Source organism: Podarcis vaucheri (genome assembly GCF_965113315.1).
Source record: "Podarcis vaucheri genome assembly, chromosome: 9".
NCBI classification, from domain to species: Eukaryota; Metazoa; Chordata; class Lepidosauria; order Squamata; family Lacertidae; genus Podarcis; species Podarcis vaucheri.
The window spans coordinates 41,264,955-41,290,984 of NC_138767.1; the positions used below are offsets into that span (position 1 = coordinate 41,264,955).

General features: G+C 41.3%; 1 protein-coding gene across 3 annotated transcripts in view; it reads left to right on the forward strand.

Annotated features, from left to right (window-relative positions):
- MND1 (meiotic nuclear divisions 1) overlaps positions 1–26,030 on the forward strand; it is a 38,406-nt gene that overhangs the window by 4,355 nt on the left and 8,021 nt on the right. For 2 of the 3 annotated variants that reach the window (XM_082237770.1, XM_082237769.1), the window contains exons 2-6: positions 4,510–4,575; positions 5,714–5,771; positions 8,770–8,918; positions 20,023–20,097; positions 20,881–20,995. In XM_082237770.1, coding sequence (XP_082093896.1) covers positions 4,510–4,575; positions 5,714–5,771; positions 8,770–8,918; positions 20,023–20,097; positions 20,881–20,995 — 463 coding nt within the window. Of the gene's footprint in view, positions 1–3,141; positions 3,336–4,509; positions 4,576–5,713; positions 5,772–8,769; positions 8,919–20,022; positions 20,098–20,880; positions 20,996–26,030 lie in introns of those variants that run through there. The other variant, XM_082237771.1, reaches the window with a different exon arrangement.

Genomic DNA, 26,030 nt, shown 5'->3' on the forward strand with positions numbered 1-26,030 from the left:
GACACCCCGACTCTTACACGGGAAGACACCCGAAGACACCAAAACCTGCATATATATATATATATATATATATATATATATATATATATATATATATATTTCTTTGCTGAATCAGTGCAGGGCCATATATTGGTTAGCCAAATGCCAAAGGCTTACAAAGTGATCATAATAGTAATGGTCATTCCCTGTCATTATGCTAGAATTCCATCAGTCCTAGAGATACTGTACTGCTTTTACTGTTACGGCTAGTGGCTGAAAGACTGATTCTCTGTGAATTTATGTCTAATCTGTTTAAATTGGAATTAAGAACATAAGATAACCCTGCCAGATCAGGCCAATGGACCATGTAGTCCAACATCCTGTTCTCACACTGGCCTGCCAGATGCTTGTGGGAAGCCTGTACACTGAACGTGAGTGCAACAGCACTCTGCCCACCTGCAGTTCCTATCAAATGATATACAGAGGTGTAATGCCTCTGACAGTGGAGGTAAAACATAGTACAATGAATTATGTTAGTTCTAATGAACCTAGCATGGATAAGATGCTTGTCTTTTGACCATGATGCCATGCTTGGGCTACCAATTTTCCTTTCTATATGTCAGCTTTAACAGCTGCATGAAAGTTCAGAAGCAGAGCCTTTTGTAGCCCATAGAGGTTCAGTGATAGAAAAGGCTGACGAGTGCCTAAATTTTATCAGTTGTGCAGTTGTTGAGTACAGGGGAACAGTGCCAGAAGAAAAGATGGGAACCCGTAAGGTGTGAACTGAAGAACACTTGTATATGAACACTGCCAATGCAATTCTGGGCTGCATCAATAGGAGTATAGCATCTAGATCAAGGGAAGTAATAGTGCCACTGTATTCTGCTCTGGTCAGACCACACCTGGAGTACTGTGTCCAGTTCTGGGCACCACAATTCAAGAAGGACACTGACAAACTGGAACGTGTCCAGAGGAGGGCAACCAAAATGGTCAAGGGCCTGGAAACGATGCCTTATGAGGAACGGCTAAGGGAGCTGGGCATGTTTAGCCTGGAGAAGAGGAGGTTAAGGGGTGATATGATAGCCATGTTCAAATATATAAAAGGATGTCACATAGAGGAGGGAGAAAGGTTGTTTTCTGCTGCTCCGGAGAAGCGGACACGGAGCAATGGATCCAAACTACAAGAAAGAAGATTCCACCTAAACATTAGGAAGAACTTCCTGACAGTAAGAGCTGTTCGACAGTGGAATTTGCTGCCAAGGAGTGTGGTGGAGTCTCCTACTTTGGAGGTCTTTAAGCAGAGGCTTGACAACCATATGTCAGGAGTGCTCTGATGGTGTTTCCTGCTTGGCAGGGGGTTGGACTCGATGGCCCTTGTGGTCTCTTCCAACTCTATGATTCTATGATTCTATGATATCTTTACTTCTTAAGCGTCCTGGACGATGAGTTATTCAGGGTGATCTAAAGAGAATATAATTCACATTAAGCTTTTGAGCTGGGAGTGGGCTAAATATTTACATTCCCCCCCAAAATCTGCTTGCATACTAGCGAAAGGCAGCAAGCTCCTGGTCTTTGTTCATGGACTATGGCATAAGTTTGAGTGACCAGTTGTTCATTTCCCCATAGCCTTTGATTATAGTGCACATACTCAACAAGTAAGGTTCAGTGAAAAGGAAGACACACAGGAACATGTGGGAAGCTGACTTACAATACCAGCATCCTATATGATAAACTTTAATTCTTATTCTTTGTCTGGTTTGCAAGTAGTCGGCTTTCATGTGCACAACTAGTAGAGATGCAGCTGCTTATCCACACTGCAGGGCCATGAACCTTCAGGAAATACCTTGCAGACTAGCACCGCTCAGTAAATGAAATGAGGGGTTAAAAACCTATGTTTGGGTTGAGCAGGTCAGTTACCACAACCTCTCTTCAGTCCTGCTGCCAGCAGCTCCTCTAAAGTTCTCATGCGGCTGAGTTTTTAACACTTATAACACCTGTTGCTTCTCACACATTCTGAGAATCACAAGTAAAACCACGCTGGGTTAAAGAGCATGTAGATGTCAGCATTTCCAGGCAAGTATAACAGAACTCTCTGTAGGACAGAAACTTAATATTGCATCTTGTCACTGCTTTGGGTTGAAAACCCACGTCCTGGCATGTTTACTTAACTTCCTTCCCCAAGAGATTGAAAGGATTTTTTTTTCACACTGTGGCTTGAGACTTTTTTTATGCATTATGTCTCCCAGGTGCATTTTAGTTTTTGTGTTATGCTCCCCAGATATAACATGTATAACAGAGCATGTGTCCCAGCCATGTATTTAATATTTTGTCTGGTAGCCACAGGTAACTAGGAATTTTGTGCAGGTGAGTAAATTGGCTGATGGAAGAGGAGTAGATCTTTCTCCATTTCTTCTCCTCCAGTCCACTTGGTTTCTGTGGATTAAGTAAACTCAGGTATGTCTTTTCTCCAAGCCTTAATAAGAATTTTTTTTTTAAATAAAAAAATAACCTAGGCCATTATTTTGTGTTTCCATGCTGGTCACAGAGAAGGGATTCCACCTACTCTGCAACCGGTATGGAAACACAGACTATACAAGCTCTTTCAGGGCTATGGTTTGTTTTGTTTGCAGGCAAGTATATTGTGGTCTCATTTACAAAGCCACTGTGACACACATTTATATATTACTGAGGATGTTGCTGCTAGTGCGGGGGGGGGGGGGGCAACAGCCCTCTTGCTGTGTGAATGGGAGTTACTGCTATTGCTGCTTCCTTAAAAATATGCATTCTATTACAGTGGTACAATTGGTTACAAACGCTTCAGGTTACAGACTCCGCTAACCCGGAAGTAGTACCTCGGGTTAAGAACTTTACCTCAGGATGAGAACAGAAATCGCATGCTGGCGGCGCGGCGGCAGCGGAAGGCCCTATTAGCTAAAGTGGTACCTCAGGTTAAGAACGGTTTCAGGTTAAGAACAGACCTCCAGAACAAATTAAGTTCTAAACAGAGGTACCACTGTACTGGAAATGAGCTGTACATAGCAACCCTGTGCATGCTTAATTTGGAATATATCCAACTGAAGGAAGTGTGACTTCTAAGGAGACATGTGTAGATGCTGTTAGGTTGTGGGTGAACATATCAGACGACACAGTGATTCTTCAAACAGCTCTTGTTTATTCACAGGCCAGAACTGAACTGAACTGAAGGGTTCAGCCAGCCTGCTTATATAGAGCTCCACTAGAACACAACAGTAACCATTTTCTGTAACTATCCAATCACTGAATGTCACTTTCAATCCCTTACTTGCATATGTGGACCTGAGTGAAAACTATCTACAGTATCCCCCTGCTGGCCCAGGGTGAGAACTTCAGTACATAACAGATGCAAAAGTATCAAGTAATCAGAATGTATTGATTATTCTGGGAAGCCTCAGATTTTCCTATTGTATGCCATCTCTTGGCATGGCATAGATGAGAGAGGCAAGGGAAGAGAGGCTTGGAGTAAGCAAACAATTGCTTCTGTGGTAGTTTACTTAAAAAGAAGAAGCTTATATTGCAGGTGGTGTTAGTCATTGCTTCAAAGGTTGTTACCCATCCTAAATGTGCTGCCTGCCAATATTCTGAATGTGGGTCATCATGCTTGATAATGCTTGTGGTGGATAATGAATGGTGGAATCATATGCTTACCTGGAAGAGCGTCCCACTGCATTCAGAATAGACATGCGTAGGTTTGCAGTGTAGAACAGGCTAGCAATATTTAGGATTCATTCAAATGTATTTGGAAGGAGAGGTTATGTAGTTTGCAACAAGAGTCCTGGGCATACCATTATGGGTTCCCCCCCGACCCTTGGCTTTCCTTGTAACAGCTAATTGCTAAGCTCCTTTTAAAAAATTAAAGTGCCAACAACTGCTGCAAAGAAAACCCAGGAGATCGCTCTGAATGTGCATTCCCACTCATATTCTCAGAATTGCATGCAGTTTTTATTCAAGGGGGCTTGTCACAGCAGGCGTTTCTTCTGAAGGGCTAAACGTGAAAAGAAACTGATTCTGCATATTCTGGTAATTAAGTCTTAGTAGTTCATCGACTACATAGGCCAAAATCAATATAATCTAATAATATCAATTAAAGTCTTAATGCACTTATGTTGTCAGACCCACACCAGGTGTAACACCATGACCTCCTAACGTATCATGCCACCCTTCTTCCCCATCTTTTAATTCAGCACCATTTATGACCTTAATCCTTCCAGCAGAGATTTAGCCAATTCACTCATCTGGATTCAAGCCAAGGTGGAAGGTTCTTGCATAGTAGGCTTATAACTACTACAACCCAAAGCGGTCTGCTAAAACACTACTTACAGTCCATACGGGAGGCATAGGAAGTTAATGTGTATACTGAGCAGTTTGAACAGTTGTTGTTTTTTATTGTATCTATGTTTTGTATTTATATTCTGTTCACTGCTTTGGGGGCCTTTGAGCCAAAGCACTCTGTTTATATAAACGACAACATAACATGTTTTCCCCCCTATTCAGTCAAAGAAAAGGGGGCTGAGTGTTGAAGAGAAGAGAACACGGATGATGGAAATATTTTTTGAAACAGTAAGTAATACTTTGTTGTTGTAGGTAACATTATGAATGTTTTCACAGTGAGCATGTATTGACCCAGAATTGAAACATGCAGTTGCCACATGTGTGTAGGACTGGCCCAGAACTGATTGCTGCGAACTGAATTCTTGTGCCAGAAGCCCCCATAATGTCAGAAAGGATGTGTACTACAATGGGGTGTACTCTCAGCTTGCACAGAGAGCTGGCTGTACCAAAATCAGTATGAGAGCCTTTGACTTGCATTGTCCTTCTGGTATGGTGAGCACTTATTGAAGTTGGCTACCTGTGTGGTTGACAACCAGGACTGCATTAATTGAAGCAGTCAATTGAACCCCACACATTCTTGGACTACAGCTCCCATCATCCCCAACCATTAGCCATGCTGACAGGCTGGTGGGAATTGGAGTACCGCAACATTTTGAAGGGACGCAGCTTTTCCATTCTTTCTTTAAAGTAAGATGTTCCAAGATGTTTTCAGAAATCAATGTGTATGTAGCTCTGAATTGCATAAACCTAAAGGACTCCTAGATGGTTAAGTCCAGTCAAAGGTGACTAATCTTACTTTTAGGCCAAGGGAGTCGGCGTTTGTCCAAAATGCAGAAATTTACTGTTTCCAATTTGCCCTGTAGCAAGTGTAGACTTGTCTTGATCACAAATAAGTAAGGTGGTTTTAGATCACATTCACACCATGCATTTAAACTACATTAATACCACTTTAACAGTCATGTCTTCTCCTAGGAGGCCTGGTAACTGTAATTTACCCTCAAAGAACTACATTTCCTAGAACCCTTGACAAACTACAGTTCTCAAGTTTCCTTGGGGGAAAGCTATGACTGCTAAAATGGTATGAGAGTGCTTTCAATGTACAGCACGGTATGGAATATGACCTTGGATAATTCCTGGGAGCTTTTGTTGCTCCCAGAAAGGCGCAGGTAGGAAATTAATCAGAAGGATAACCAGTTCCCATAGGTGAAAGCAGTAATGTGGTGCAGTAACTTATGTAAGCTGCAAAGAGCACTGTGTCATAAATGTTACTCTTAAAACCACAAGCCCTTAGATTAATTGAAGGAATTTCAGAGTCATTGTGTGATTATGGATGATGTGTATGTTATTTTTATTTTATTTGTGACAGAAAGATGTATTCCAACTAAAAGACATTGAGAAAATTGCTCCAAAAGAGAAAGGAATCAGTGAGTACCTAGACTTGTTTCCCACCAACCTTTTACTTATAATAGCAAACAGTTTTGCAAGGGTATCACATCCTGTTCACGCATAAACTTTAAGAATGTGATCTAAATAGCAGTATTGTAAGGAACTATAGGAGTGCTGTGCTCTTCATGGTATGGGTGAGGGGTAGGGAACTGGATCTGACCATCAGGCAGATCCTTACTTCTCCCTTCCACCCCCTGCCCCATGGGCCAAGTTTGGCAGGTTGATGGGGGTGCCCACATATCAATCACCTGTTGTCACAATCACACCAAGGAACCCATTTTTGTCTTGGTGTCAATCAGCTGATTGTTGGGATTTGCACAGCACCATGTATGGAGTTATGCAAGCCTTGACACTTACCTAATTGTCGGTGCTTGCAGAAAGCAGGAGTTGCCAATCGGCTGGTCTGTGGTGCTTGCGGACTCCCTTTGGTCCAACCACTTATTTGCATGCTTCACAGCTAGTGTGGGTGTGGCTTGGCTAGAGCAGCCTGATAGACCAAATGGAGAGGCCCAGTGGACTGAATTAGGCCTGCAAGCTTGATATTCCCCATAATTCATAGAATCATAGAATCATAGAGTTGGAAGAGACCACAAGGGCCATCGAGTCCAACCCCCTGCCAAGCAGGAAAATTGCTGTAGGCTGATAAGGGAGGGACAAGGGAGAAGCAAAACATACTGACCTTGTTGTTGGTGTGGAATTTCTACATGCATATAACACTTCTTATTAGGCGCTCTGCTAACAGTGCTCATTCCATCAAAATGAAGCCTCTTGCTCCATAATTAATATATAATTGAAATGCTAAAAATGGGCTGTGGGGGGAAAGAGTTGTTTTCTTCTTTGGCCAGAAAAGTGATTTTTTTAAAAAAAATAAAAGGTGAATGCTTAATTTTTTTTGGCTTTGTAGCCCATTTTAGGAATTCAAAGTATGTTGCATATAATTGTTTCTGACATACCTGCCAAAGAGACCAGTTGTATTTCCTGTGTCCCTCTGCAATATGTCAGCTGTGGTTATGTCATCTGTGTGCCAGATTTGGGCAGCAGGGGGACATAGAGAGGCAATTTCAGCAATGCTTAAACAAGTCTTAAATTTGTTTACTCTACAAATTTTCTGTACTCTGAACAACATCTAAATCAGGGGTTGCATGGCCAGTAGTCAGAGATGACGGGAATTGTATGCCAACAACATTTCAAGAGCCAGAGATTCCCCATACCTGCTCTAGATATGATGAGTTGTATCCAATTGACATTATTAGAAATTACTAATGTAGAATCATTCATTTTAGTGGGCTACCCTGAGTACAATGTGATTCAATACACTAAATAACTTTTATTTGGGCTGATTTTGGAGACTAGAGCTAAGTTTTCTGTGCCCGAGACTTTGTATGCATTTCCTTATCCCTGGCTTATTTTAGAAATTATAATGAGCTGTGAGATTTAAGCTGGCAAGGGCTAGATACCCAAATAAATAAAACTTGTATCATGCTACTATTCAGAATTATCTTGGAACAGGTAGAATATAAAAACAATACCCCTTCCAGTTTAATTTAATAAATAATAATAGTAATAATAATAATACCATGACCTCGCAATGATAGCTGTTGGATGAGTTCAATAAGTCCCTTGGAAACTCTACGGACGTGGCCACTTGACATCTTCCAAGATAATAATGCCCACTCACATTATAAAGAGCTCATAACCCACCTACTCTCAGCAGCCAGAAGCATCATAGCCAGACTGGATAGACCTGTCAGGAGTAAACATGGTCCTATGGTATCAAATAGTATAGGAAACAGCCTTACTAGAAGAAAAATTAACCAATCAACTAATATGGGGACAAATAGAAGAAGACACTTTCACCCTGGTTGGGTTCCCCTTTATCACATTCATAGCCCAACAAGACAACAACAATAAACCACTGACAGCATACAAATCAATATGTCTAGCCTGACCCAAAAACCCACACACTCACACACATAAACAAATCTCACCACAGCCAGCCAAAGACAACCAAGCACACCCTAGGCCATCCCAACCTTTCTCACCACCAAGGAAATATAATAGGTGAATAGAAGGAGAACCCACACACGTGACGCTGACACAGAACCCCACACATACACTAAGTAGAAAAATAGAAGCATTGCCACTCCACCCCACCCTATGCTCCCTCCCCCTCTTTCCCCCCTCTTTTCTTCCCAACCTAAATACTGCATGCAACACTAATGTCTCACAACAAATGTAAGTGATCTGTAGAAAACACAACTTGAAAAAAGAGACAATTCACATATTTTTGTACACTAAGAAATCTTTAATAAAAATTAATTAAAAAAGAAGGTACAGTGGTACCTCGGGTTAAGAACTTAATTCGTTCTGGAGGTCCGTTCTTAACCTGAAACTGTTTTTAACCTGAAGCACCACTTTAGCTAATGGGGCCTCCTGCTGCTGCCGGAGCACGATTTCTGTTCTCATCCTGAAGCAAAGTTCTTAACCCGAGGTACTATTTCTGGGTTAGCAGAGTGTGTAACCTGAAGCATTTGTAACCTGAAGCATATGTAACCCGAGGTACCACTGTACTGGTACTGACAGTAGCATACCCTATAGAACCACCCTCAGTTATTCCGCTAGAGTAGAGTCTTATGTCATCCTCTGAGGAATATGTCACATGACTATCTTCCCATCACATGACAACTTTCATGCCTTGCGGCAGAGATTCTCTTAGAAGTGCAATATGAGCTTCCTGGATCAGGCCAGTGGCTCATTTAGCTCAGCATCCTGTTCTCATAGTTGCTATGGGAAGCTCAAGAGTAGGGCCTGGACTTGCTTATGCTCAGCAAGCCTAGTTTAATCCATACTGTCCTGCAGTGACTGGCAGAATTTGCCCAAGTACCATATTTGTAGTATATAGTATAGTTTCAGAATTAGCCAGAGTTCTCAATGTCCAGTAAAAGTGTTCTAATGCAGTGTTTGTGTCCTTGGCAGCTGCTATGTCGGTGAAGGAGGTCTTACAGAGCTTAGTCGATGATAGTATGGTGGACACGGACAGGATTGGGACTTCAAATTATTTTTGGGCTTTTCCAAGCAAAGCTCTTCATGCAAGAAAGCGTAAACTGGAGGAACTGCAGAATCAGGTAATTCAAGGTTTGTAGTCTACCTGCCATCCACCACAGATGGTTGGAGGGATGCCTGAAGGCCAGCATACTCTCAAGTAACATTTCCCCCTCTTCTATTCTCGCAGTTAATAAACCAACATGTTGGTGGTTGTAAACCTGGCCTGTTACATAATTTGAAGCCACTGGCCTTTTCTCTCAAAGATTTATTCATTACAACTATTTATAATCTGTTCTTTAGGGCACAAAGACTTTCAGAATGTCTCTGCATGTAACCTAATGCTTTGGCCCTAGGCATATGTTTCGAGCTGTATGCTTAATAGATAGCACTTAAAATATTTACAGTGCATAATAATCATTTTGCATCCAAGATGTTTAAATTCTAGATTACGACCTCAGCATTCATAGCCTTAACTATGATTAACTTAGATGCACACATAGTTAAGGGCAGCAGGGCGTGGGTTGGAGGAATAATCCAATGCATGGTCTCCTTTCAAAAAGCAGAGTTTGTGCCTTAGGGAAGGTTGGAGGAAATACACAATCCCATGGTCTGTTCTTGATTTCTTTACTACTGTGAAGGAACAACAGTGTGTTCCATCTATGCTGAGCCTTCTACAGAATTAGTTGATTCTTCAATGAAATAATTATTAGATTGAAATATTCCTCTCTCTGGGAAATGATCTCAGACTCGTATTTTCCCCTGTCGTGGATAGTGTGCCATCCAATCAAGCTAAAGTAAAGCACTGATAGCTTAAGCCAAATTACTTTGGTAATTACAAAGCACCACTACCACATAAATCTAGTGAAAAATATACAGGGATGTATTGGTTCCTTTAAGGAAATGAAATTCTAAGATTCATATGGAATGAATGCAGTTAATTTTTCAGTGAATGAATGCCCTGTAGAATGGGGCATTTTAAGTGCTTGCTCAAACTACTTCCTAACAACTTAGAAATCTCTTGTGACTTCAGAAATGGAAAAAAAATCTGAATTTTCTTTGCTGGATGTTAACAGCTGTTCATTGTACTGTCTGTGGCAAAATGCGGAAAGGGATACTGGTCACAGGGAGGCGAGGATCTGTTTAGTGCTCTGAACTTGGAGGAAAATATGCTTTAGGGGTCTTTCTTCTTGTTCTCTGTGAGTGGAGGAAGAGACCACCATCCTGTAGCCTACAATTATTCCACTCTCCAGTCTTCTTTTACAGGATTATTGGATACAAAAAGCTTCGTGGTGGTTGTTTGATTAAACATTAAGCTTTAGTTGACTAATTGTTAAAAAGTGACAGATTTAAATTCAACTGATTGAATTTGATGAAGGTGTTGCTGTGTTTGCTGTAGTGCGTTTTTGCTGCAAATCTCTGAACTTTACATCCCATAAAACCATGACTGCACTAAGAAAGAGATGTTGGGATCATGGTGGCTGCCCAATGAAAATGTCAGTGTAGTGTGCAGCCACTGCAACAAAAAACAAAATTCCACGAATGTTGAACTATATACAGGACAGACAAATTAAAGATTCAGGACAGGCAAAAGAAAGCACTTCTTCAGACGGTGCAGAGTTAACGTACGGCATCCAGTCCCGTCAGATGTACTGATGGCCACCAACTTGGATGGCTTTAAAAATGTATTGGACAAATTCAGAGAAGATAAGGCAAGCCATGATAGCTGTGTACTGCATCCAGTTTTGGAAGCAGTATGACTGAATACCAGGAACCGGGGAAGGCAAATGAGGAGGGTACTTTGGTGTTGGTGTTCTGTTTGTGGCTTCCTGTAGACAATTGATTGGCCACTGTGAGAACAGGATACTGGACTAGATGTTGCCATTGGTTTAATCCAGCAAGGCTCTTCTTTTGCTCCCTTACGGTCTTGCACGCTTTCAGATTGTGTTGGGATAGGGCAGGCATAGGCAAACTCGGCCCTCCAGATTTTTTGGGACTACAACTCCCATCATCCCTGACCACTGGTCCTGTTAGCTAGGGATGATGGGAGTTGTAGTCCCAAAAACATCTGGAGGGCTGAGTTTGCCTATGTCTAGGATAGGGTACCAACCGTGGGGTGTCATGGCTAATCATTCTTTAATGTTGGAGAATATAAATGCGGCAGGTGGTTTTTAAATACGTGCCAAATACATTTATGCATTACTTTGTATATGCTTCAAGTTATTTTATTTAACAGAACAGGACTAGGAACTCAGCTATTAGTTTCAGCAGGTTGTGGATCAGCCTGATCAGCTATAGCTTCAAGAGTAAATGTTCCGACCAATGTGTCATTGTTGTTTTAATATTGCTGTTTCTCTTGATTAAAGGTTTCCTTAAGCTCCTGCAAAACCTGTATTAGATTCATGCATATAGGATTTGTTCACTGTGAATAGTGAGTTGTGTTAGAACAGTTGGCCACCCCCACCTACCTCCCTTATCCTGCAGAGTCCAAGAAGACAGGACTGTTACAACATTTCTTAAGTATGTTTTTATCTGGTTACATAAGCTTTAAGGTATACCTACTAGTTACTAGTGTGGGGGAGGATATTGTCATAATATTTATATATGGGCTCTAACAAAGCCATGTACATAAAGAATTTTACAACTGGTGTTGCCTGCAGGCTCACAATGTAATTCTTCAGAAAAGTAACTTAATTGTGTGCCTCATTTGAGTATGGCTTACAGGATTGTAAAATAGTCTAATGAGATGTCAGTGATTGTGTTATTTTCTATTTGATGCTTATTGGTGCCCCCAAAGATTCCATTGTTGCAGTTTTTATTATTAACCACTTCTTTTCATAAACAACATGCTGTACAGAACACAGAATGCAATCTAGTCTCTACTCATAGGGCACTGCTTAAAGGACAGAAAAAGAAACTTTTCTTAGGAGTGGGGACAGCTGTGTATGAGTCTCAAAGGCAGGAGTGAGAGTTTAAAGCAATGCATGTTGACATAACAAGCAACCTAGTATGCTGGTTGTGTCTTTATTGAAATGTCTGTCATAGTAAATTGATATCAGACTAAATGTCAGTTGATAACCAGTTTCTATAGCTAGGCGTGCTTAAATCACCCTCCTTCTCTCAGGTCAATTTGGAATGGGCTCTGGTAAAACAATTTATTTTTTAAAAAATCAGGAAATAGAAACTTGGGCTGGAATAAAATTACCTGGTGCTGAAATGACAACAAAGTAAACTCAAAGTACCACCACTAAAAAGGGTCTTATATCAATTGTCATCCACTGATGGCACCTGGAGAAGGACCTCAGTAAAAATAAAATAATAATAATAGTAATAATAGTAATAATACTTTATTTATTTATACTCCACCCATCTGACTGGGTTTCCCCACCCACTCTGGACGGCTCCCAACAGAATATAAAAAATGCGATCAAACATTAAAAACTTCGCTAAACAGAAGATTAGGTGGAGACAGGTGATCTTTCAGGTACCTTAGTCACATGGGCAGCTGCTTTATACGGAATCAGACCTATTAGTCTCTCTAGATCAGGCACGTCCAACTCCCAAAAGACAGCAAATTACTCCTAAAGTTGTTGACATTTTTTTTGGCCAATTGATCTGGATCACACAATCGACCAGGGACGCCCTGCGATCAACCAAGATAGTGATTGACCGGTTGAACATGCCTGCTCTAGATCAGTGTTCCTTGTATTGATGTTGCGATTTCATCCAGAAGACATTCCCAGCCCTACTTGAAGTTTCTGGTGAATAAACCAGGAACCTCTGCATGGGAAGCCAATGTTTTATCACTGACCTATGGCCCTTTCCCAAAGCATTAAAGGTCAAAGCTAGTGTGTTGAATTGGGCCTGGAAGTGGAGTGGGAGTAGTGAAGTTGATAAATACTCTTACTTTCCAGTCCCAATTAGCAAAATCAAAGCTCCATTTTGAAATAATTGAAGTTTGTCAGCAGCCTTCAAAGGTAGTACTGCAGTACATTGCAGTAGTCCAAACAGAAGCTTGGAAGAGCCTTGCAGCATAGTCTCTATGCTGTCCTAGAACACTGGTGCAAAATCCCAAGCACCAGAATTCCTGACAACACTAGTAAACACCCAGGAGCCCTTGGAGGTACATTTTGCAGAGGTTCAGGCACATGAGATGCTGCTGCTGTGCACGAGGCCTTGGGATGTAGGAAAATATGGAAATGCTATTTAGTGCTATTTAGTGCTATTTAGTGGGCTAAATAGCCGGGAGAGCTGCAGACTTGGCAAACCAAACTGGGCCTAAACTACAGAGAAGGTTTCAAACTGGCTCCAAGGAGTTTGGGGGCGTGGGGCTGAAATATTTAAACTCCCAAAGTGTCTGGTCAGAGATTCCCTTGGCCTCATTTTGCCCTGATGTGCAAGCTTTCAACAAACAGGGAATCGTTTTCGTAAGGAAGTTTTCAAACACGTGATCTTGCAGTTTGGAATCAGAAGTGGCAGTCCAAAAAGGACTGCACAATATGACAAAAAAAATATTTTTAAAAAATCCCCACATTTGAATTGGGGCTTAATGTTCTGCTTGGCATACCAACAAATTTCTGTGTTGCCTTTGGTCTAGAAGATCCATATGCTAAAATGTGTTTTTATCCACATGCAACCAAATTCATGCTTTATACATAGACTGGGAAGATTTACTCCCCTCATAAGAAAGTTCTGTCAGTATTCAAAGACACCCATTCAGCAACTGCTGTTATAAAACCCTACAGTTTTTTTAGCCTTTGAGGAATTGCTGAACCACACCCAGCACATTTTGGACCAGCAGTGGTGTCTGACTCATCTGCACCCAACCAGGAAAACAAGACTTTTTCTGCTCCTTGGAATTTTTAACAGTATGACTAAACCTGGGTGCATTCTGACTTAGTGAAATGGCCCCCATATTCCTGGAGAATCACAATTTTTGGACCATTATGTCCTATATCAAGCCATTTGTGATGTGGAAGGTAATAGTAAAAACACCTGATTTGTATGTTTCTGGTAATTAGTGAGCCTTACTCTAGAAATATAATATCCTATCCACCCATAAAGCAGAGACATCACCTTGCCAACAAAGGTCTGTATAGTCAAAGCAATGGTTTTCCCAGTAATGATGTGTGGAAGTGAGAGCTGGACCATAAAGAAGGCTGATCGCCAAAGAATTGATGCTTTTGAATTATGGTGCTGGAGGAGACTCTTGAGAGTGCCATGGACTGCAAGAAGATCAAACCTATCCATTCTGAAGGAAATCAGCCCTGAGTGCTCACTGGAAGGACAGATCGTGAAGCTGAGGCTCTAATACTTTGGCCACCTCATGAGAAGAGAAGAATCCCTGGAAAAGACCCTGATGTTGGGAAAGATGGAGAGCAGAAGGAGAAGGGGATGACAGCGGACAAGATGGTTGGACAGTGTTCTCAAAGCTACCAGCATGAGTTTGACCAAGCTGCGGGAGGCAGTGGAAGACAGGAGTGCCTGGCGTGCTCTGGTCCATGGGGTCACGAAGAGTCGGGCACGACTAAATGACTAAACAACAACATCCACCCATTTTAATTAATTTACCTGGAACTTTCGTTAGAAATGTGTTTTTCAAACCTTTATCTTGCCTCTCTTCTCAAGAGTATTCAGAAACATTACAATCACTTTCATTTACAGGAAACTGAGACTGAAAGTGACTAAGCTCAAATCATCCTTCCTGAGCCTTTGGCAGATGAGATACTTCAACACAATTCCACCCAAGACCAGACAAAACCTAGGATTATGCTACTTTTGAATGACGACAAACTGTAATCAGTACAGATAGATGGCCAACAGCCAAATTAGAGTTTAAAAAAAAATTATTTTTTAAAAAACACCCATAGAGACCTGATCATGCCCTGTTTGGGTCTTAGAATTATACTTTGGGGTTTAATTCTAAGACCATTTTGTGGTTCACCTCAGATGCCAAAATGTAAAGTCGTTGATTGTGCACTGTTTCTGTGCTTTTAACACTTGCATCGCAGGCATACATTTTGCAGGTCATGTTTATCCAGTCATGCTGGGAACAGGTTTAATTGTGGGATTTCTGCCTGCATTGTAGTTCTCAAAACACAGGAGCTTTGCCAGAAAAAAAAAGTTTGTAAGTGGAAAAGGAGGGCTGCCCCTAGGCATTTGGAGTTAACAGCAGACTGTGCTGAGGCTAGCCGGCACATGAACAGCCTTGGGTGAACTGATTAGCTGTAGGTTTGGGGTGCAGAGTAGCAAGTACATTTTCAGTAGAAGCAGACATACCAGTGGGAAAATGAACCATAAAGAGGGGGGGAGATCAGGAACACTGCAGCCAAACAGTGAAAGAAACAGAGAAGTCGATGCACAGGAGGACATGGGAACTGAAGCTCAAGTTAGATGACAGCTGGGCAGCTAACATTTGCGTTAGTGGTGCTTGCCTAATTCACATACAAGATGGAGGAATCTCTGACTTGTTTCTCTTTTTTCACTCCCAAGGGGGCTTTGAACTGTGCCAGAATGTCTAGAATGTTGAAAGTAGAAAGCCCAAGAGTATAGGAAACCTTTCTGTTTAGTTGGTCTGTAATAGTTGTACTGTCAATAGGGAATTCTGAGTTAGGATTGCAGAAGTCCATCATGTTTGCAGCTGTCAGTATGAGCTAGAAGACATTGCTTAATTCATTCACAGTCTGCATTCTAGGTTGCTTGGTAGATTGGGTAGCTACTGTAGAGAGACTGACAATCCTAGACAAGGGTGACTTCCCGTATTGCTTAGGTTCTACACCTGTTCACTTTGCTCCTAACATTAAGATCTCTTGTGACTTAGACCTCTGTCCAATGCATAGTTTTAGCCTGCCATCCTCATGGTGATGGTGATGATTTTATGAATCACATTTCATATATAGATTTCAAGGTGATTTACAATAAAAACAACTGAAATAGGTTTTAAAACAACATTCTCCCCCCAATCCAGCTGAAAAAAGGTTGTTGAAACAAAAATGTCTTCAGTTGTAAGTCCACAGCAGCTTGAGTTGGATTTACTTCTGAGGAGATGGAGTGGTGATTATGGAACTCTAGTGAACAGAAAATAGCTCATCAAAATGCTAAGTAGGATTTGGTGCCAGGTAAAGCATATGGGAGGATTATGGATATGCAAAATCACACATGGTTGCTGATTTTGGGTAGATGCAGTTAAAGCTCTCCTTTTTATTCTCTGCTGCCTCTTTTAAAACTGAATTGGTGTACCAACCATCTGTCCCTCAGACCAAGCCAGAGAGCTCAGTTATGAGGCACTGAGGCTTTGCTCTGCCTTTTCAATATACAAAAATGTTCCCGTTCCAATTTTGTCTTACTATGAAAAGCAATACTTTGCCTGAATTAATTAGTTTCTGTTTGCTAGCTGTAAGGTTTTCTAACTGGCAAAGCAAAACACACACACACACACACTTTTTGCAATTGCACACTTTTTGCAATATATATGCCATGAACAGAATTAATTAAATAAGAAAATAACAGATGCACTGCACTGATAAAATGATGTCTTGTAGAATATCACTATATAGTTAATCAAAAGTCTTACTGCAGTTATGACAGAACCGCTCAACAAATCCAGTGTATTAATCTGGATGTTATTGTCTGATTGCTACAAGTAGAGGGCAGCTGGTGTCTAAGAGTTGCTTGCAGATCTATGGGTGGTATCCAGTGTACTTGATCCAATGCCACAAGGATTTCTGTTTGTGCGACAGGGACTTCCTTTATTTTCCTCTCTCTGTGTGCAACCTCCCATAATCTGCTCCAGAGGCTTGAGAACCCCCCAAAACAGAACAGATTAAGTTGGGGGGGGGAGAGGATAGAGGGGGAAGGTTCTGTTCTGCAGCCAAAAGTCCTCGTGCTGATGAAATCAATGCACTGAATTCTTCCCAATAGATCCACAGAGTTCCTTGTAAACTAGATTACATTTACCAACTAGCATTTACCGTATTTTTTGCTCTATAAGACTCACTTTTTCCCTCCTAAAAAGTAAGGGGAGATGTGTGTGCGTCTTATGGAGTGAATGCAGGCTGCGCAGCTATCCCAGAAGCCAGAACAGCAAGAGGGATCACTGCTTTTGCTGCGCAGCGATCCCTCTTGCTGTTCTGGCTTCTGGGATTCAGAATATTTCTTTTCTTGTTTTCCTCCTCCAAAAACTAGGTGCGTCTTGTGGTCTGGTGCGTCTTATAGAGCGAAAAATACGGTAAATGCTGAAGCCAGGTACTTTTTTGGAATACATAGTAGGGCATTACTATTATTAGGGCAACCAAAATGTTACAAATAGTGTGCAAGCTTTTGAGTTCTCCAGAATGCCTTAGCTGGCTAGATAGAACATAAACAGAAGCCAATGGGGTGAGGGATTTTGACTGACACTGAAGTCGTGGAGTCTGCTGGAAAGGGAAAGTAGCAGTGGACATGAAAATGAAACTCTCTTAGATGCTATTTGGGTTGCACCAAGACTTGTTGCATGTGTCCTTCCCTGCTCCTGCTGGAATTCCAGGACGCAAGCCAGAGTCTGGCTTGTTGTGACATTGGAACCTGGGCTTGTGGTTTGTTTCCCCTAAACAAACCACAAACATTAAGCCAAGAACAAACCTTGGCAACGTTCATGGTTTATTTGGAGAGAAACAAACTAGGAATACGTTCGGACATCATGATAAACCAGATTCTGGCTTGTTTCCCTGTGTGTTCACTTTAAACCAGTTTGCTTTATCTGTGGTTTAGATTTAATGTGTAAACCAGGCAATGAACATTTCCCTGTTCCTGAGGATGTGGCCAGATTCATGGCATAACACTCAATTTTTTAATTTTATTTCTATGATGTATGCATGTGTGCATGCCTTTCTAGATTGAAGGTGTGCAAACCATTATCACTGGTTAAGAACATAGGATTTGTATGGTGGTCAGAACCAGTGCTTTTCTTCTAGAAAAAAATGTGCCAGTACTCACCATGAAGTTGTTATAATAAATGCCACACTTTTAACCAGAGCTTTTCTTGGGGGGTGGGAGTGCCGGTACTGTGTATCCTTGAGTACTCCCTGGAGGAAAAAAGCAGTGGTCAGAACTCAGCTGTGAATACTTTAGCATTGCAGTTTGTGTGTGTTTTAATATGTCCTTATGCCATATTTACACTGTTTTCCTGGCTATAAAATATTAAGTGTGTTACAGCTTTAAAAGGTCATTGTAGCAGGGAAGACCTTTCAGTGCCTGCACTTAAAGGACATTGGTTTGAATTCTAGCCAGTGCATATTTTATGAATAGGGCTTGCAATTGCGTGAGCAACACCATGATCGTAAACATGGCTATCTGGGAGAAAGGGTCACTGATTTCATCACAACTTTTTTCTTCTTCTAATATGTGTTCTTAGCACTGCAGTGAGGTTTGAAGAAACTTTTCTACTACAGTGGTACCTTGGTTGTCGAACGGCTTGGCTCCCGAACAAATTGGCTCCTGAACGCCGCAAACCAGGAAGTAAGTGTTCTGGTTTGCGAACTTTTTTTGGAAGCCGAACTTCCAACGCGGCTTCTGCTTGAGTGCAGGAAGCTCCTGCGGCCAATTGGAAGCCGTGTCTTGGGTTTTGAACGGTTCCAGGAGTCGAACGGATTAAGTTCGACAACCAAGGCACCACTGTACTACTAAACAGAGTTGTAAAACAAGTTTAAGGGAAAATTTCATGTTAGTCTGCTTTAAAGTTTTGGAATCCGGAAAGCGGGTATCTGAGTTTCTGCATTTGACAAGAAAAAAACAGGAGATGAGGTCTGCAAATCTTTGCAGTGGAAGGACACCTTTTAAAAAGGCTTCACCATAAAAGGCGATGTGGATAGAGTGGGAGCTGTAAGTACTTGTCAGTGAGTCAACAAAAAAGAACCTTAGCAATGTCATTTGAATAATGTGTTGTGAACTGTTCTTAGTCTTGTGCTGGAAGAATGAATCTGAAAAAGTGCTATGTAAGCAGGATTTCTTGAGACCTTAGAAACACAATAGCCTCTGCATTATAAGTATTATATGCACTATATTTTGTTGATAACTGAATTGCTGGGCAACTTAGGAGCATGTAAGGTTACTGCTTAGCCAATGGTGCTTTTTTGACAATAGCTGCTAATAAACTATGAACGTGCATTGGAATCCCATCTAGTCTTTTTTTAATGTTGGAAAGAGCTGTGTAAGTGTATTCACATGAACTCTACTTGAATTCATAATAAATTTAGGCGCTGTTCATTTCATTAAACCCCGTCTGTCTTTGTTGCATGGTATCTGGAAGGCCTGCACAGCTTGACACCCACCAGCTGTTTATGGCGACCCTTCAGTGGTTTCATAAACCACCTTGATGCAGTTTTGAAGATACCATAGCAATAAGTTTAAAAGCTCACTGTCCCCAGTACATGGCTGGTAGGTTATATTCAGCTTGGTGATTCAGTTGTTGTACCCCTTTGATATGTAGGTATCTTTGTTGTTTCACCCAGAACAAATGTGTTGCTTCAGTGTAGCAGATCCGTCATATCCATAAATGGTTATATGTGCAAATTTCACATTGTGGGAGAGCCACCCCCCTCCCCCATATTGGAGTTCTCATGAAAAGAAATTGTGATGGCAAATCTGTACGTGATCCACCACTTGATCTGAAGCGGATGAGGGTATCCCACCGCCACCACGGCAAGAGACTTGATATTGCATGCTTGGAAACTTAAAGATGCACTTGCGGTCTGAAGTGCTACAGTCCAGAATTAGATTTCCTTCCTCATCTGCTATTTGTGAGAACTAGGACAAAATACTGAAAGTGATCTATAAGAAATGAAGTGCTCCTCAAGCTCTAGGATGGGTGTTTGGAATTTGGGATTATCTAGCCTTGTTTCTTGACACTAGGTGTGCATCAAATCAACCCATTTAATATCCCTGCCTTTTCCCCTAGGAGGGTGTAAAAAGAAGTTGGTCATGTTCCCTGTACCCTATTTTGCTATTTAAAATGCTTCAAGATTAAAGAGAGTTTATGAAATAGTAATGTCTTGGTCAGAATCCTGATTTATCACTGAAGGTTAGGCCTGTAGCAGACTTACTCTGTTATTTCTTGAGCTGAAAAATTGTAACAGTACAGTCAAATATAAAGATGAAGAGGTTTTTACTAAAAATAAATTGTTTTGACTTATGTTTCTTCTCTCCCTTCAGTTCTCAGAATATAGCCAAAAGAAAAAAAGCTTACAAGAAAGCATTGAGAAATCAAAAATTGGGCGCCAAGACACTGTAAGTTTTACTGAATTTGAAGTATCCACAATAAAACATAATCTGAAAACTTTGGGGTGTTAAAGGTGGATGTTATTTTTTAAATTGGGGTGCATTTGTGGCAGCAGGTGCCATAGGCAAAACTTCGTATTGTATTGGGGGCAGAAGCATAGGAAGAAAGGGGGGGGAAGTCTTATATTGTTCTTTTTTTAAAAAATGCTTTTCTTACTAAGGCTTACTGTACTTGCAAATAAAAGTTAAATGTTCAGGGCGGGACATGCCTACTTCTGCACCAGAACATTTTCGCAACTATGATGTTATTAGATGCTATTTCAACGTTGCTGCCAAATGCAGCAGTATAATACAGTACAATGATGTCTTGCGTTGGAGTTGGGTTCAGGGGTTGGCACATATATGCAAAATCATGTATACCTGAACCACTGCCTTGGACCCACCCCTGTGTGATCATCTGGAAGGCTGTTTCTGTGCTGGGAAAACCCAGCTCAAAAGGAACTTTTAAGTTTTCCACCTTTGCATTCGGTTAATCACTGGGATTTCAGCCATGCAAGGCTGAAATCAGACAAGTTAATCACACTTAAGATACGACCTTACTGTACTGAAAACTGCTTGAACTTTTTTACAGGCAATGCCACTTAGCCCAAATATATATAAAGTCTGGTTCGTTGAATCAGTGTCATAGCTCTAGATCTGGTGCTTGCATCCTTAGAGAGAAAAGAGGGTAGAGCGCAACACTTACGTTGTAATTGACACCTTTTAAGAACACTGGTTAATTTTTGAACACAGGCAGAACGTGCGGCACTCATAAAGGAACTTACTGCCCTTCGTCAGAAGAGAGACCAATTAAAGGCAGAAATAGATAAATACAAAGAATGTGATCCGGATATTGTTGAAGAAATCCGTAAGTTGTGTCTAGAGTTATTTTAGCACACTGTGTAGTAACTGAAATTTTGGAACATATCAGGTGTGTTGTCTGAAACCTCAGTCATTAGCAAAACTTTTAAATAACTCAGTTAGCTTGTCAATGGCAGGGAAACTAATGTCTAGATGAGGGATGGGTAACCTTTCTCAGCCCAAGTTCTGCATTGCGGGTTGGCCACCGTGACTGCCAGCACATGCTCACTTGCACATGTGCACACATGCTCACCAGGCAGGCAGATGCAAATGCACACTCAGCAGAGCAGGGGGGTTGTTTAGGAAATAAGTGTGATATTGGTGGCTGCCTATCAGCACCCCTTCCTGTTTTCTCTCTAAGACCTAACAATGGCACCACACCAGGGTGAGAAGTGGTGATTTTGAAGGGTAAGAAGTGCCTTGTTTAAAGAGGTTGGCAGGCTACTAAAAATGGCTCACCATGAGTAATCTAGATAAGTAACTTACACGTAGCTGGGTGATAAATATTGTAGACATAGTATAAGTGGAATGTGACATGGGAAGGGAAGGGAAAGCACTATTGAAATGAAAATAATATTATGTCCTGCTGGATCAAACCAAAAGTTCATTTGGTTCAGCATCTTGTTTCCCACATTGAGCAGCCAGATTCTTCTAAGAAGCTCACAATCAGGGTATGAAGACAATGTCCCTCTCCTACTGTTGCTCCCCAGCAGCTGATATTCAGTGGCACGCAGCATGTTGTCCTAACAACTGTTGGCAGATTCCATACATTTTGTTTAATCCCCTTGAAAGCTATCTAAGCTAGTGGTCATTGCCACGTCCTGTGGCAGTGAGTGCCATGAACTGCTTATGGGCTGTGAGAAGCACCGTATCTTTCGCCCCATAAGGCGCACCTGACCATAAGACGCACCTAGTTTTCAGAGGGGAAACGCAAGGAAAAAAATATTATTTAAAGGGAGCGCTGAGCAGAGCCTGTATTCAACACTGACGGGTTGCGCTTCTCCCTCCTCAGGGAAACTCTCCACCTAGCTCTTTAAAGGGAGCACAGCTTTTGGGGGCTTTTCTGGGAGGTGGGGAAAGGGACAGAGCTGCATGCTCTGTCCCTTCTCCCACCTCCCGCAAGAGCCGTGCGCTCTTTAAAGGGAGCGCGGCTCTTGGGGGCTTTTGTGGGAGGTGGGGGAAGGGACAGAGCCATGTGCAGCGATCCCTCTTGCTGTCCTGGCTTATGGGATAGCAGCGTCTCCCGGGCAGCGGGATGAAGGCTCCCCCAAGAGCCGCAATCCCTTTAAAGAGCGCACGGAGCGTGTGTGTGGCTCTTTAAAGGGAGCGCCAAGCAGAGCCTCCCGCCTGCATTCGCTCCATAAGATGCACACACATTTCCCCTTCCCCTTTTTAGGAGGGGGGGTGCGTCTTATAGAGCGAAAAATACAGTACTTTGCTTTTTTTCCTCTCCTGAGACTGTTGCTGATCAATTTTATTGGATATCTACAAATGTTAGTATCATGAATGAGAGTGACAAAATTCTCTCTTGCCACTTACTCAGTTCCTTGAATAATTTTATAACCTTATATAATATATTTCTGCTGGGTTGTCACTTAAAAAAAACAAAACTGCTCCTTAGGGTTCGGAGGAACCCCTTGAATAGATATAGGGGATATGGTTGGGGGTAAAGGCCAAAGAGAAAACAGAAAAGTTCTGTTGTGTAGCCAAAGTATCTGCTGGTAGATCTACTTAATTGAACCTTTCCTGTTTAGTCGAAAGGGTAGACTCTTTCCTGTTAGTCAGTCACCACCAGTTCAGACTCTGTGTGTACATATATTTTGAACTTTTTGCTTGAATATGTGTGTGAACCAATATGGTACAATTAGTAGAAGAGTAGATTTGGATTAAAAAACAAGATATTTCATCTCTTAAACTTGTTGGGTAGTCCTAGGGAAGTCACTTTCTTTCAGCCTAACCTGTCTTACAGGCTAGTGGTACAGATAAAGATGTTGCTTTCAGTTCTTTGGTAGAAGGAGAGGAGACAAATAATAGTTACTGAATAGGAAAGCACAAGATTCAGTGTTTGTTCATCTATCTCAGAAAAGAATTTGCTCTTTGGCACATTCCCTAGTTGCCATATTTTGTTAGAGTTTTGTTTTTTCACAACTGTTGTCTTTCTTTATTTCTATTTCTATTTTGCCTTTGCTTCTTTAGATTAGTGGCCCAAACATTTCCCCCCGAGGACCACATGAAAATTGCTGCGGGTCTTAGCAAACCATATAACAATTTTTTCTGCCTGCTGTAGCATTTGTAATTCCACAGAATTCAAATGAAACAAAATATAAGAACTAAAAGAAGCAATAGAAATACAATTAGAAATCAATATTAATATTCAGGGCAATGTATGTGCTGTCTCCCATCTTCAACATCCACAGGCATGCTGTGGACCACCTGAATGAAGCTTGTGGCCCACAGTTTGGGAAACCCTGGTCTGGAGGTTTAAATTTCCTCATAGCAGGAAGGTGGTAATGGTTATACACAGATGCTTCTGTATTTGAATAAACAAATGGGGCCCAGCAACAACTTGTTGCAGGGGGGGGCGGGGGCGGGCTTGAAAGTTCTCCCTTATCAGAAAGAAAGGCAGCTGGTGTTCCTGAATGGGAACAACTGGAAGACCTTGAAAGTACAGATCAGGTTGGCTGTCAGGTGCTAGAATCTGCATCTTCAAAGTAGTCCGGTTGCTCAGAGCAGGAAAGCCACACCATTTGAAGAGCGATAGTTATCTGCATTCTCTTTCTGCCCCCACCCTGCAGATTACTCATATACACTTTCACACTCTTCGCTTTGTTTTTTTCAAAAGATGTTTTTTAAAAATACATTTTATTTTATTTTTTACTTTTGCAAACCTCTCGATTCTCATGAGGCTGCTGATCCCTCTCTGTTGCATGTTGGTGGTGCTGTTTTGGCTACATAAGTATCGAGGTTCGAAAACGAACGTCAGAAATGGAGGGAATGCTGATAACACACATCCTTCCTGCCAGCATGGTATGATACAGACAAAATACCCATGGTGTGATCATCTGGACAGACATAAAGTCCATGAGTTGACCATTTAATATGTACCTCCTGCATTGATCCAGCATGTGAGTAAATTGACCTGCCCTTTCGAGTGAGGGCTGCTTCCGCTTCTGCAGTGCGATAAAGCTTTTTGTGCAATGCAGATTTTGGACGATCTCTGTTGTGACTGTGTCTTAGTTAAATCCTTGAACAAATGTCATTGTGCACATTAATTATGCATTTCCTTTGACCCAACATCTGTAGAGGCCTTCTGTAAGACTAAGGAAGTGCATAAAACAATGTCGCATCTGCCTTTACACTTAAGAACAGTGCATATTAAAGACTACTGTGCTAGCTGTGCCATTGTGGGGTTGCATTGTTAAAGCATTAGATCTTTGTGAACTGTTTTTTTAATTTTTTTAAAAAAAGAAATCTGTCAAGTCTCATCAATGCAGGCTTCCCATGTCCCTTATGGAAAGGTCAGACTGTCAAATCTCATCAGTACAGAAGTACTGTCTCTCCAAAAAGTGTCTGATAGGGTTTGTCAGGACTATGTAACAAAAGACTTCTGTCAACTCCACACAAATACATTGTCTACAACCATACGCTAGGCTTAGTTGTACTGCCCACACACTATTGACCTATTTGGGGTTTCTTTCTCTCTCTTGAAATAAAAGAGCTTTTTGCTCATAACTCAGCTCCACAGTCAGCACTAGAAGATGGGCTGAAAAATCTGCTGTTTGTAGTTTGAGCCTCTCCCCCACCACAGCAGTTCCCAGTCGTCTTCACGTAGCCGCCTCTCAGATTTTTCTGTTGTGTGGACAGCGAGCATAAGTTGGCTTTGCCTCTTGGTCATCCCCAAAATGGAAGAGGACAGGAAGAAAGGTCTTTCCTGGTCTTGTCAGGAATGATGGGGGTTGGAGTCCAGCAACATTTGGAGGGCCACAGGTTCCTCATCCCTGATCTAGCCATTGCATGTTTTATGACCGCACTTGGTATTGTCAAACAATTTAGCATCCTAAAAATAGTGGTTTTTTATTTTTAAAGGTTCCTATTTGCTGTGTAAAGATAAAGTTATGTGCATGTTCAGTGACATGTTAGCAGTCAAAGTAGGTCTTTTCAGTTTGTTTTCATGCTATTGTAGAACAGTGCAAAACATATTTGCATATATTGGCATGGTCTGCATATTTCTTTTTCCTGTAACAGAATTTGACCCTGATGCAGAATTTTGTCATTTCTTTTCTTTCTTAATTTTAACATAGCTTTTATATTTAAGAAACTTGGTGCTTCACCCAGCTACCAAAAGGATAGAGTTAACATCACATTTGAGTAATATAAGATGTATGTAGCATAATATATAGCAGAAACAAAGTGTAGGCACTTAAGACCCCAGATTAGAAAATGCTGTACTGCGGTAACTATCCGAATGTGTGCAAACAAGCCTCACTGCAGATTGGCGTAGAAAGTTGATTCCTTCTTAAGCAGAGTATGTCTCAGGCGTGTGTGGAGTCATGAAAGAGCTCTCTCCAAAAGCAGAGATGCAGTAGTACAGCTATTATCACATGTTGTTTTGTATTGTCACACCTTATTTGGGAGTGGTAGCCGGTGCTAGCTCTACTCCAAGTTGGACCTGTTTAAGTTGATGTATATGACTAACTTAGGTTCAATAATTTCAGTGGATCTGAAGAACGCTGTCAAGGAAACACATTTTACATCTTTATTTTTTATTTAACAAAATTTATTACTGTAAATAGAGCATCAAAGTAGTTTACAAAAAAGGCCACACACTGAAGTTGTCAATAAAAGACAAATGTATTCTTAAAAAATCAGAATATAATTGAATACCAGCTCTTAAGCTAAAAACAATTAAAACACATGCTAACTTCTACTTGTCTGGATAGGTTTGTCTGCACAATTTATTTTTTAGTAGACTCCAAAAAGTGTGCAGCCAAGGTGCCTCTCTGATGTCAATGGGCAAAGTTTTCCAAAGTGTAGGTGCTGCC